Genomic DNA, 13,539 nt, shown 5'->3' with positions numbered 1-13,539 from the left:
GTTTGTAAGTGAGGACCAGATGCTCTTGGATTGCAGTGATAACTGTAATGGCCCAGGTCTAGATCAGTGGCACTGGATGGGATGGGTTTTGGATGATGCAATCATTTATGCTGGGGTCCAGCCTTGGCAGGTCCAGGTGTCCCAAAGGAGGGGCAGTGTTGGCAAAAGGAATGGGAGAGCCACACAGTGAGTTCTGGTCAGTAGTCAGGCATATCCATTTTATTTTATCTTAGAGCTTCTTATATAGGCAGTTTAATTGGGGTAGGGGATTACATTTGTGCAAAGGACTTCAAAGGGCTCAAGCACTCATCAGATAATTTTTCTTTGTTCAGCACAAGTTATTCTAGTGTAAGCTATAGTGGGTACAGACTGGTGGCAGGGATGGGGTACAGGGTCTTGCCTCTTGAATAGTCATGTCCCTCTGAAAGCCATGGGAGGGAGCAGAAATAGGTGCTTTTTGGTCTGGAGTCTGAAGGAAAACAGGATATAGGTTAAAGGAAAATGAGAAGCTCTAGAGATGAACTAGATAGTAAGGAACTGCAGGAAACAGGATATAGGTTAATGGAAAATGAGAAGCTTTAGGGATGAACTAGGTGGAAAGGAACTGCAGGAAAACAGGATACAGGTAAATGGAAAATGGGAAGCTATCTGAAAAAACTAAGTATATAGGAGAGAAGTAGGAACCCGAAGGCATTACCTTTGCTGGAAGCAGGATGTATTTCAGTGGCTTGGCTTGTGAAAGCCTTGGACAAACATCAACCTAAGTAGGAAAGTGTCTATTGTGGTACACATTTAAAGTTCTCCAGTGTCTTGGGTATAGAATAATTTACCTCCTTAAAGTTGCTCTGGCCCACAAGCCTGAGAAATGTTTGTGGCAGATTAGCAAGGGGCTCTTTGAGAGAGATACGGGGATCAGAGGGAAAGGCAAGAGACTATCAAACCATGCTTATCTGTGGTGCTATCTGACCCTCAGCAGAATTAGGCCTGCATCAGTTCAAACCTTAACCTAGTGAGGCAATGCCCTCGACCAAGCCTCATGGCCCCCAACACATTTAGGTATAGCTTTAAAATGTCACAAATGTGGGGAGCAAGAAGCCTCCTGGATAGTGGAATAGGCAGGATTAGCAAGGTGTGAGCTGTGGTTGCACCCAAACCCTTGTTTCCCATGTATATTGATAAGGAAAACCTATCATATGTTCTGAAGTGGCCGACCAGTCCAACAGGGGAATCCCAGTCCCAGTCCCAGGGCCATCCCAGGCTTTCCTCTAGCCCTACCAGCCACAGCTGCAAGAGTGACACAGATAAGGAAGTAAAAATGTATAAATACTCCCTTTGTTTTTGCTCGGGGTTCAGACCTTGAGAGAGTACTCTCTTCTGAGCCTGTGGGTGTGAAATCAACCTCTGGTCCTCCATGGTCTCTGAGTGCCACTTGGTCCTTTGGCCAGGATCCAGTCCACAGTCCATAAGAATATAACCACTGTTAAGGTTAGATCCATTGCAGATGGGGGGACCTTTCAGGGAAGCAGCTGCATTGCTGTGTGGGGCCTCTTCTCTAGTCAGTACTATGAGGAGTATGGGCTCAGGTTCTGGCTCTGTCCGTGGTGCTGATTAGCTACAGGAGCAGTTCAGCGGCGAGAGGGAATGAGTATTTCTGTTTTGAACAGTCCAACCCAATTAGTCACTGACTACTGAATGAATAAATAAGATTTGATATGTAGGTACAATGAAATATTAGCATAAAAAGGAATGAAATCTTGCCACTTGCAACAATGTGGATGGTGCTAGGGAGTATTATGCTAAGTGATATCAGTCAGAGAAAGAGAAATGCCGTATGATTTCACTCATAGGTAGAATTCAACAAATGAAAAAGTGTGCAATGAGAAAGAAAAAAAAAAGAAAGAAAGGGAGACACAAAGAAAGAAACAGACTCTTACCTATAGAGAGCAAGCTGATGGAAGCCAGTGTCCAGGTAAGTAAGCAGATGAGTTAAACTAGTTACAGGGTTTAAGGAGTACAATTGTGACAAGCACCAGGTTTTATATGGAATTGTATAGTAACTATTGTACTCCTGGAATGAATATTACCTTATATGTTAACTAACTGAAATGTAAACAAGAGCCTTAGAAATGTTTTGTTTTGGCTGACTTAAACTTTTTGTCTTAGATTGATTGACTCCTAGCCATTGCAGAAAAAATAATTTTGGAAACAAATTGAAACATTTCTCTTTCCTCCCTTCCAGATTCCCCCCAAGTTCAGAAACTCTCAGTGACTATTCTACTTTTATGCCAAAATATGTATTTGCATAATTTCAATAAGACTATGTCTGCTTATGACAAGAAACATAAACAAACACTGGCTATGGGGCACCTGGGTGGCTCAGCACATACCAGGCACCTACCTTGACCTCTGGTCATGATCCCAGCATCCTGGATGGAGCCCAGTATCAGGTCCCTGCTCTGGGGAAGTTGCTTCTCACTTTCCCTCTGTCCTTTCCCTTGCTCATGCTCATACTTTCTTTCTCAAAGAAATACATAAAATAAAAAGTATCGGGGCACCTGGGTGGCTCAGTGGGTTAAAGCCTCTGCCTTCGGCTTGGGTACTGGTCCCAGGGTCCTGGGATTGAACCACACTTTGGACTCTCTGCCTGGCAGGGAGTCTGCTTCCCTTCCTCACTTTCTGCTTACTTGTGATTGTCTGTCCAATAAATAAATAAAATGTTAAAAAAAACTTTTTTTAAACAAAAGTATTTAACAAACACTGGTTATATTACCAAAGCTTTGACTGGAGTATTGTAGCTGTGAATGAGATGCATAGACTCACACATAATGAGACAGCTAAAAGGGACTAAAATTCACTTTATGCAACCAATGAAGCCCCTTTGGAAATATCATCCTGACACCTTGCTTAGAGAGTGTCCAGCAGCCTTACCAGGTTATTAAGAGGATCACTCTGTAACAGGTGCAGGAACCTAGAGATATTTGGGGATCTTAAGATAAGAGGAACTCACCCAAATCTATAGGACTCCTGGGCAATGTCTGTTGGGAAGTATTTGGCTTGACTTTTGGCCTGGGGGCACTATTGAAAATTCAGTCTAGAGATTCATTATGAAATGGTCAGCAAAGCTGGTTTTAAAGAGGCTGTAAGACAGGGTGCCTGGGTGGCTCAGTGGGTTAAGCTGCTGCCTTCGGCTCAGGTCATAATCTCAGGGTTCTGGGATCAAGTTCTGCATTGGGCTCTCTGCTGGGCAGGGAGCCTGCTTCCCTCTCTCTCTCTCTCTGCCTGCCTCTCTGCCTACTTGTGGTCTCTCTCTGTCAAATAAATAAATAATATCTAAAAAAAAAAAAAGAGGCTATAAGTCAAACCTCTATTCTTGGTTTGCTTATGTAAATAACCAGGCCAAGTTTTCTTTCTTGAGCTAGACTTACTTTACAATAAAGTTAGTGTTAATTTGGGTGTGTTTGGTAACAATGAGGTGATTACAGAGAAAAATATGTTTTAATAACACATGTATATAGATTAAAAATTTTAATAGTATTCATAATAAAATGTACTGAATCCAGATTTCTTCTAGGGTCGTCTAGTGCCTGGCTTCCAATCCCTATATTAACATTTTGATTCTTCTCTCATGTTTCACACTTGGAATCATTTAAGAACAAAAACTGCCTTTTTCCCCCAAAGGTCTTCAAACTTAACGTAAATGATCTGATGTAATAAAATTGCCCTAATAGCTCCCGTATAAACAGTCTTAGGGCTGTGGCTCCATGAGCCACTGAAAACAAGAGCAGATGCATTTGAACTATAAACCAGGAAGATCTGTCCGGTGGTTGCTACCTGTCCTCTATCTCAAGATACTTCAAGTTGGACATCTGACCAGATGTCTGGTCAACTGCTACCCTTAGAAGACAGAAACTGGCTTAACATTTGCTTTAATCATGAATCACCATTCTCCTTTTGTTTTCATGTAAATGACTCATTTAATTACATTGCCTGCAAATGTAATTAATGCAATTAATTACTGCATGCATGCATGACTTCAGTAGGATCTATCAGTTAGATATTTTCTGCAGGAAACTGGGAAAATAGACATAAGTACCCTGGTCCATCCCAGGCCTTCAAGGCTCTAAATCAGGACATGAACCTAAAGGCCTCTTACAGAATGTGTTTGGTCATAAGCAGACCAGTAAACTCCCTCCTGACCTACTGGATAGTAATTATCTAAATAGGCCTCCTCCAAACAAACCCAGGTTATGGGAGGAAAGAGGCTATTGTGGATGAAGGGGCTTCTGACTCTCTCTCTCTCACTGTTCTTGCTCCTAATAGATGTGGGGGCTTCTCCCTCACTCATTGCCCATTTTAATGCCTCTGACTGGAGCCAGCTGTGGTTGGTCTCCCTCAGGATGAGACATTTTTTTTTATCCCGAAAAAACTGTATTTAGATTTAGCCAGCTGGACTCAGTTTAGATGATCCCAATTTTGTTGGCAACATCTAAAGCATCATAGTCAGGGGCCAGCCGAACTGATGTCTTCTTCTCTCCATCAGGCCTGATTAAGGTGTTGACCTTGGCTACATCAATGTCATAAAGCTTCTTCACAGCCTGTTTGATCTGGTGCTTGTTGGCCTTGACATCCACAATGAACACAAGAGTGTTTTTGTCTTCTATTTCCTTCATGGCTGACACAGTAGTCAGGGGAACTTGATGATGGCATAGTGATCAAGCTTGTTTCTCCTCGGGGTGCTCTTTTGAGGGTATTTGGGCTGCCTTCGGAGACGCAGAGTCTTGGGTCATCGGAACATAGGTGATGTGCGGATCTTCTTTTTTTTGTGACTGGACACCTTTCAGAACCGCTTTCTTGGCTTTCAAAGCCTTTGCTTTGGCTTCAGTTTTGGGGGGGCAGGGGCTTCCTTCTTAGCTTTTGGTGCCATCTTTGTAAAAGGGGAGGATGTGACATATAAGGGGCATTCCCAAGCAGCTGCTGAAACGCCCTTTGTTTCAGGGGAAATTCCCTGTCATCTCTGGTCTGTCATGGACTGCCTAATTCCCCTTGTTGGTGGAAAAAGTATGGTGCTTAATCCTCTGGCCAAGTGGACGACACCCTCTGTCTGCTTTCTGGGAGCACTTCCAGGCCCTCCTCCCATTTCTACACCAGCATGGGTGGGGCCTGAATTACTGGATTCTCTACTGGCCTCCATGCCTCCAGAACCATTGGCTTCTCCTCCTACTACTATTCATTGTGAGGAGCAAAGAAGACCACCCCGTGGATTTGGCACAGCCCAGTTAAGATTTCCCCACCAGTGTTCCAGGTAAAAATTGGCAATGCGGTGGTACTTTGTTGGTTTAATTAAGATAGACATGTCTTTAAGGTTATTGGCATAAAATGTAAAACTTTGATCCTATTGACATTTGCTAAAGGTCAAATAAGCTCATGCTACCTCTTTTGGGATTTGATAGCAAAAAGATGACTTGAAATGATGGTTAACACTGTCTGTCTCAAAGTTTTCATGGGCCATTGTTAAGAAAGCTTTCAAAGTCTTCGGTAACCTGAAATGTTTTGCTTGGATGATAAGTGGGATTGAATTCATTGGACATCTAGTTTTATTTCAAATGAAATAAAATACTAAAGCATTGATTACTGAATATAGGACTGTGCTTTTGACTTCTTATTGAAAAAGAACTAAGGATATTTGAATGTGTGGGTAAAAATGCTTTGTGCTTAACTGATTCATAAATTTGTCATCCAAAGAGTTCTGATGTAACAGTTCACAGTTGATTACTACTTAGTCTTCCCTGGAGACTAAGATTTTGAAGAGTGCAAAATGCTGCTAAATGTAATTAACACTCATAGAAATAAGAAAAGCAACTCTGGGGGAGCCTGGGTGGCTCAGTGGGTTAAGCCTCTGCCTTTGGCTCAGGTCATGATCTCAGGGTCCTGGGATCGAGCCCCACATCAAGTTCTCTGCTCAGTGGGGAGCCTGCTTTCCTTCCTCTCTCTGCCTACCTTTCTGCCTATTTGTGATCTCTGTCTGTCAAATAAATAAATAAAATCTTAAAAAAAAAAAAAAAAGAAAAGCAACTCTGTGTGTACAATGAAGATCAAAGAATGAAAATACATTTTTGTTGAAGGTAAAAGAAAGTAGTTTTGTCCTAAATGACATTGCTTCTTTGGAGAAAAGTGGCCTGGGAAACATCTGAATGCAAAGGAAAATTATAGAACATTTTGAAGGGAAATCTTTGGAAAGGAATTTTAGGTGTGGTCAGGATAGACTAAGACTGAAATGAATGGGTTTTAAAGTACATTGGTGTAAGACTGAGAGTCTCTTTTATTTTTGTAAAAGACAAAGTTTTCTTGAATTTTTGGTCTGCTCTTGATGAGAAAATGTGAACAGTTGTTTTTCTCTTTCCCGTCCTGGAAAAACCAGTTTCTCTATTTTTTTTTTTTTCAAAGATTTTATTTATTTATTTGACAGACAGAGATCACAAGTAGGCAGAGAGGCAAGCAGAGAGAGAGAGAGAGGGAAGCAGGCTCCCTGCTGAGCAGAGAGCCCGATGCGGGCCTCGATCCCAGGACCCTGAGATCATGACCTGAGCCGAAGGCAGCAGCTTAACCCACTGAGCCACCCAGGCGCCCCCAGTTTCTCTATTTTGCCTTTATCTGTAAGGATGCTTAATCCTCTTTGGGCCTGTGGTTGAAAACAATCTTTTTTTTTTTTTAAAGATTTATTTATTTATTTGTCAGAGTGAGCACAGTCTGAACTTCAAGAAAGTCCATAAGACCAGTCTTTTCAGACTGAGAAATTCACATAGCCCAGGAACAAAGATATTCAAAAATGCACAGGACTGTCTCATTGATAATGAAGGAAAAGATCTTTATACACAAAAATAAGCAGTGGAAGGTAATACTGGGTTTACACCAGGCTGTTGATTTGTGTAGAAAGTCCACGGAGGTAAAGAAAAAAACAAAACAAAACAAAACAAAAGAACTTTGCTAAGAAAATTGGTCCCTAGATTTGGACTCTCTTGGTCCCTACAAAGTGACAGAAGACTGTCTTTTATGACACAAATTCAAAAGACCCCCCCCCCCCCAAAACTGAAGAGCCCTTGATACCTTGACTGCAGTTAAAGTGATGAAGTTTTAGAACATAGGTGAGGTTCAGTGGGGTGAGGTCCAGAGCTGATGACCAAGACAGAATCCTTGAGACATCTTTGGTACAAAATGGTGGTTTATTAAAGCATGGGGACAGGTCCCTTGGGCAGGAAGAACTGCTGCCCTGATATCCTGAGGAGTGGCTGATTATATACACAGGAGTTGGGTAGGTGACAGACCTTCTGAACACAAAGAGGGTGTTCAGAAGGGCTTTCATGGTAAAGAAGACTGTTAAGATACTGAAGGCATGGTTATTATCAAGCCAAGGCTGTTTTTCCCTCTAATGAGGCACTAACATGACGACAGTTGGGCGTTTACTGGTGGAATGTCACATTTCTTCTATCACACGATGAGCTTTAGCTTTAGAAGAAATTTAACTTTATTTACATTTCCTTCCATCTCAGCCTCTTTCAGTTTTATGGAGGGGAGGGTGATGTTAGGGCTTTAGGAACTGCGTTACTTGTCTCCGAAAGTTACGCTGTTGATAAGCTTCTTTGTTGTAAATCACTAGGACATTTGTAGATGGAGGGAGACTCCTGTCTTGCAGGATTGTGATCTCTGCAAGTTAACTCTTTGTTTTTCTTTTAGGGCAGCCAGGAGTGCCTGAGGGATGTCATATGTGTCACCGAGGTGGGGGGGGGGGGGTGTAAGGTACCAGATTTTCCTTTGTCCTCAGCCAGCCTTCTGCTCCCTCATCAAAAGGAGGCCCCAAATTAGATGGATGTCTGCTAGGGGGACTCAGTGGCTATGTGGCTCTAAGATGTTCATGGCTTCCCTCAGGCTGGAGGGTCCACTGTGCTCTGGGTTTTGCCTGGATGCACAGATGCATTATTAACACCATGACCAACCAGCCAACCTTCTAAGTGTATTTTTATTTTTGTTAGCTTAATTAATTTATTTGACAGCGCACAAGCAGGGGAGTGGGAGAGGGGGCTCTCTCTGATGTGGGGCTCTATTTCAGGACCCTGAGATCATGACTCAAGCCAAAGGCAAATGCTCAACAACAGAGCCACCCAGGTGTCCCTAACCTTACAAAGTTAAAACTGGTGGACGTTTTCTGTGTCTCATTGGTAGTACCACTTAATTCTTTTTTTCCTCTTTGGGACTGGAGGTGGTTGTTTGACACAGGAAAGCTCTTAAGTACATGATCAAAGCCCTAAATGATTCTCAGAATAGTATTTCTCTACTAAATACTTAAGTAACACGAATGCATGAAGCAGTTTTTCTGACTAGAAAGGCGTTAGATGTTGTAACAGCTGCACAAGATAGAATGTGTGCTATCCTGAAAACAAAATGCTGTGCACACAGTCTAGATGACTACGAAAGTATTTCTGGGTTTTAACAGACATGGACACTCATATTGGCATGTGACAATCACTCTTCTTCCTTCAATGCTTAGGGAAACTCCTAGAGTCCAGGAGATTTTGTCAACTATCAGAGGACCCTTATTTAGGGTTCTTTTTATGTTGTCGTTTTGTCCCAAGTCTCCCCACTTGGTCCTGAGATGCCTTACCTGCCATGACTTCAAGCTCACAGATGACCCTTTCCACCCATGATGTCCACATACGCAGTCTCCATTGGATTCAGCTGCTTCTGTTTCATAAGTCATGTCTGTATAAGCCCCAAATGACCAATGTTGACCCACAGGTAGGGACATCGCTATGTATCAATTCAGCAGGTAAAGTTACAAAAGATGAGAACTTGCGCTCTGAGCAACCTTCAAGATTTAAGGGTAGAAACTTTTCAGTGGGGGGGATGATATGAGAAATAAAGGTGAAGAAAGATTATTATATTTCTTCACAATTACAGCCCACTGACAAGTCCTTGATACAGGAAGAGTTGCCCTCCCTCCAGGGATCCAACTGCCTCCCAGCTTAACATTTTGCCAAGGGCAATAGGCAATCTTAGCCCATCCCCCAGGATCCTGTAAATCAAATTAAACATATAAAAACTGCTTTCGAATCATCCTTTTTCTCTACCCTGCAAAATACATGTTGGCAATCATCCTCCAAACTTATGACCCTCCCATCTACATCTGAAGGGTCTCATACCAGAGATTTTACTAAACAGTAATAAATGACCTTTCTCAACAATAGCTAGCTCCCTCAAGGTGTTGGAAACCTTGTTTCCAAAATACCTGGGAGCCTTAAGCTATCCCTACCCTCCTCAGAACATGAATGTATATAATAGGTCACTTCTCATAATCCCAGGGCAACTCTTTTTGCCCACAGGTCCTGTCATCCAGCTTCAACAAAACCACATTTTTATACCAAAGGCCTCTCAAGAATTCTTTATTGGCCATCAGTATTGGAACCCTAATGCCTTTTATGTCTCATCTATAAGGAAGAGAGCTGACGCCAGACATTAACTTTTTAAATCATGAAGAGTTGTCCCAGTGGATTGGCAAACCATTGTTGGACATGCATTTTTTATTTCCTGCGAATGTATGTCCCCTGTTTGAAATTCTAAATCCTCTCCCCTCGTCCTGTCACAGTGGCACAGAAGCCCCCGTCACCTGTCTCTGAGCCTCATGTCCTTCAGTTTCCCATAATTAAGATTTTTTTTTAGTCTCCTTAAACTGTCTTACATCTTTTTAATTATTAGTAGGCCAAAATGAGAATGGAGCAATAAAACCAAGTTTTTCTCTCCTAAATTCACTTCTGCTGTATGATTCGATCTACATGCTTCAGACCCCAAATCTAATGTGAACACAGAGTTGGGGATCAAGAGGAACAGCAGCCTCATTGATTCACCGGCAAAGGAGTCCTCAGCAGGTCGGTCCAGCAAACCTGCCGCAAACCCGGAGAAGGGGCTGGGGTTTCTAGGGCAATAGAGAATCTCACCAGTTTCCGCAGGAATTGTGTCTGTGCTCCCTGCCCTGTTCACTGTGTTGTCAGAGTGGAACCAGGTTCCTGAAACAAAGAAGGGCTGAGAAAGGAGGGGAGAGGCAAAGTGTCATTTAGTTTGAACTGGAGTCTCCCTGAAGCATTAATGCAGCCATTTTAATTTCTGTTCAGCTTGATGCTCTGAAATGGTTTCCATTTTAGTCATCAGGACAACTGTAGGAAGACCACTTCATATGTTCCAGTGAGAAACTATTCGGTATTTTCTAGAATGGGTAAAATAATGAAAAAGGTTAAAACACCATATTTCGTGGAGAATGTTGAGGAATCCAAATTCTCCTATATTGCTGATGGTATGGTAAAAGTACATTAGTTTGGAATACTATTTTGGAGTTATATATGAAAATAAACAATTACCTAATAAAGGGGATCATTTTGTCCCTCTAAAATACATCTTTAGCCTAAGGATTATATTAGGCTGGTATTTTAAAGAAAGGGAAAAAGCAAAGCTCTGAAACCCAGGTTTCCCTCTGTGAGATACTTTGGATTGATAAGGGAAAACTTCATTTTAAGGGTGTCTCCCCCTGTGTAGCGGAAAGAGGGAGAAGGTGTCAGTCTCCAGAAACTCTGATCAGTGGAGAAGACGTGGATCTAAATGTGGTCACAACCACAGCCTTGGTTTCCCTTCTTCTCGGGCTCTCCTCCCCAGATGCTTTCCAATAGCATCACCTGTGCAGTTTCAAGAAGAATCTTATTTGCTGCGCCTCCCCTCAAATTCTACCCATCCATTTGGTGGAAACAACATTGTCGCATTACTAAGGGTGGCAGGAGATTCTAAGTTGGCCAGAGGTTAAGCACAAGGGCTTCTGGTGGTTTTATGGGAGTGGAGAGCAGAGTTTGGCTCACGGAGAGGTAAGGTGGTCTCTGCTGCGTGAGTCTGGGAGGGTCAGGTCCATGCAGTGCAGGGTCCCTATGCTGAAGCTCAATTTGTGGGCATTCTATGGGAGGGGAGCCCCCTGAAAGCTGAGAAGAAAATTCAAAGATTAGTATGGCAGTAGGAGCTTATTTGAGTAGCTCCTGACACAATGGAGTAGGAATTTGAGCCTTTTCTGTGTTTCAGTGTCCTGCCTCCAAGGAAGCAGTTTTGATAAGAGAAATCCTTGTTCTCAGGAAGCTAACCCATCCAGCAGGGAATCCCTGTCTCGGCCCCAGGCCCATTCTGGATTTTCCCCCCTTTCCCGCCATCCATGGCCACAAGAGAGGAACAGATGCGGAAGGAAAAGTGTATAAACTCCCCCCTTTGTTTGTGCCCCGGGCTCAGACCCTGGGAGAATAGTCACCCTCCTCTGAGCCCACTGGTATTAAATAAACTCCAATCCCCATGGTCTCCCAGGGCCGCTCGGTTCTTCTGCAGGATCCAGCCCGGTCCCAGAACAGTTTCCAGGTGCACAGGCTCTGTTGGTGGCCTGAAGGGCATTTTCTCCTGATGCTGCTGTGATTTCGCCACAGATATCTTGTGAGAAAGAAATCTAGAGGAAGAGGTGAAAGAAAAAATGGTCAGTTCTCAGGTAAGCCTGGTGTCCCAGGAAAGGCCATGTCACGTTTTCCTCCTGAAATTCCTCACTTCTAGAAATTGCAAATGTTGGTTCCTGTAGTTCTGATGTTTCTCCCTTCTGTTTTCACCTATTTTGAAGATCTTTCCAGAAATGATACTCAAGGCCAGGTCTATAGAACCCTTCTCCTCTGTATCCCAGATTCTTCTCTCCCATGTCTCCAACATGCCTTACAATAGGACAGCAGAAGCTGTCACTGGGAGTTAAAGTCCTGCAAGCATTGAAAGTAGTTTCTGAATCACAGACACACAGTGGGAAGCCTTGCGTCTGTGATTCTGCTGCTGCTAAGGTCTGGTCCAGGGCTGTCAGTGGGGGAAAACCTTTCTCCTTTAGGTCCCAAGTGCTTCCTTTTCTCAGCACTGTGTAGCCCAGGGCTCAGAATATCAAGAAATGAACTCGATGTATTTGGGTCCAGAATAACTCCAGATGTTCTCTGAGAGAAAAGTGTGGGAAGTGGGGTTCTTGAGACTTGCTCTTTAGAACGTGAAGTAAGTGATAGGTCCCCCAATGATGGGTCCGTGATCAAAGGAACGAGACTGATACAAAGCAAAGTTCAAGCAAAGCTTTATTTTGTGCCAAGCATCGAGAATCAAACCCAACTGGCCGGGACTGCCTCTTACAGAGAGAGTGGCCCCTCCCAGCCTCACAGACTAACTTTTATAGAGCAAAGGCCATGTGGTTGAGCCTGGCCACACACAGGTGGCCAATGAGATTGTAACACATAGAGAAAGTTGCATTGTCATGCTAGGTCACACACGGGTGGCCCGTTGAATTACAATTTACCTTATAATAGACATTTGAACTAGCCTATCACCTTGGTCAGAATTGGTGCCCAAAAATGCATCCAAAAGTCATGGCCCACACTCCTTGGTAACTAGGAAGACAGTATGCACCCCAACTGATTGGATGTCTCCACCTGGCCTGACTCATCCTGGAATTCGGGCTCTGTTATCTCCACCTGACCTGACCTCCCCTAGTATTTGGGCTCTGTTATCAGGGACTGGTCTACTATATTTTACTGGTTTCCTGGACTTGCTATTAAATAAGCTCCCCTGGGGAGGGGGGTCAAGGTCAGTGTAAGTCTTACTGCATAAACAACAAAATCACTGTTTAACCGAGATGGAATCTCTCTGGCTAAATATGCCCTTACAGTAGGTATTTTATGTAAAATACACTAGTTAAAATACACTAGAGGGGAATCTGGGGGCTCAGTCAGTTAAGCCTCAAGACTGTAGATTTCCCCTCAGGCCTTGATCTCAGGATCCTAGGATGAGCTCTTCCTTTGGTTGCAGGCTCAGCTGGGAATCGGCTTGAGATTCTGTCCCTCTTCCTCTCCCTGGCCCTTGCACTAAAGTGTAAATAATCTGTAATTAAGACTATACTGCCTCGGGGCGCCTGGGTGGCTCAGTGGGTTAAGGCCTCTGTCTTCAGCACAGGTCATGATCCCAGGGTCCTCAGATTGAGCCCTGCATCAGGGTTTCTGGTCAGCGGGGAGCCTGCTTCCTCCTCTCTCTCTACTTGCCTCTCTGACTCCTTGTGATTTCTGTCTGTCAAATAAATAAATAAATCTTAAAAAGAAAAATTTATACTGCCTCATAGGGGACATAGAAACTCTGTTGTCTAAATGTGGTGTCTCTGCCGGTCAGGTGGGGTCCCCAAACCCGGGTCCATGATTGGGTGGAGGAAATCAAGTGGGATTGAAGAGTTCACCTGAGGCAGAACCACACTCTTCGCAGTTCTGGGAATATCCTGAGGGAGGCAGGGGGCAGGTGGCAGAGGAGAGAGAGGCTCTGTGCAAGGAGCAGTGGGTTTGGTGGGGGCCTCTTTTTAGTGCAGGAAGGTGAGGGGTTAGGGGGCTCAGGGAAGTTTCCCACTTCTGGGCACTGTCCCTGGTTGTCAGTAGTTCACTGGTTAGTTCAGGCCTGTGGCTCCTTTGAGGT

The 13,539-nt window shown here is 43.7% G+C and overlaps 1 protein-coding gene and 1 pseudogene across 3 annotated transcripts in view; both read right to left on the bottom strand.

The window, feature by feature from the left end:
* Positions 1-4,426: 4,426 nt before the first annotated feature.
* Positions 4,427-4,924, bottom strand: LOC309852814 (large ribosomal subunit protein uL23 pseudogene; annotated as a pseudogene). Its single transcript has one exon. The product of its transcript is annotated as a large ribosomal subunit protein uL23 pseudogene (transcript).
* Positions 4,925-10,766: 5,842 nt separating this feature from the next.
* The window catches only part of LOC309852777 (KRAB domain-containing protein 5-like), a gene marked incomplete at its 3' end in the record, with an annotated part of 579,551 nt that continues 576,778 nt past the window's right edge, over positions 10,767-13,539 (bottom strand). For both annotated transcript variants that reach the window (XM_082710065.1, XM_082710066.1), the window contains exon 4: positions 10,767-11,515. In XM_082710065.1, coding sequence (XP_082566191.1) covers positions 11,323-11,515 — 193 coding nt within the window. The remainder of the gene's footprint in view (positions 11,516-13,539) is intronic.

The sequence above is a fragment of the Mustela nivalis genome (assembly GCF_964662115.1).
Source record: "Mustela nivalis genome assembly, chromosome: 18".
Classification (NCBI taxonomy): domain Eukaryota; kingdom Metazoa; phylum Chordata; class Mammalia; order Carnivora; family Mustelidae; genus Mustela; species Mustela nivalis.
Note: the sequence above shows the minus strand (reverse complement) of the source record. Positions and strands in the feature narration are given on the sequence as shown.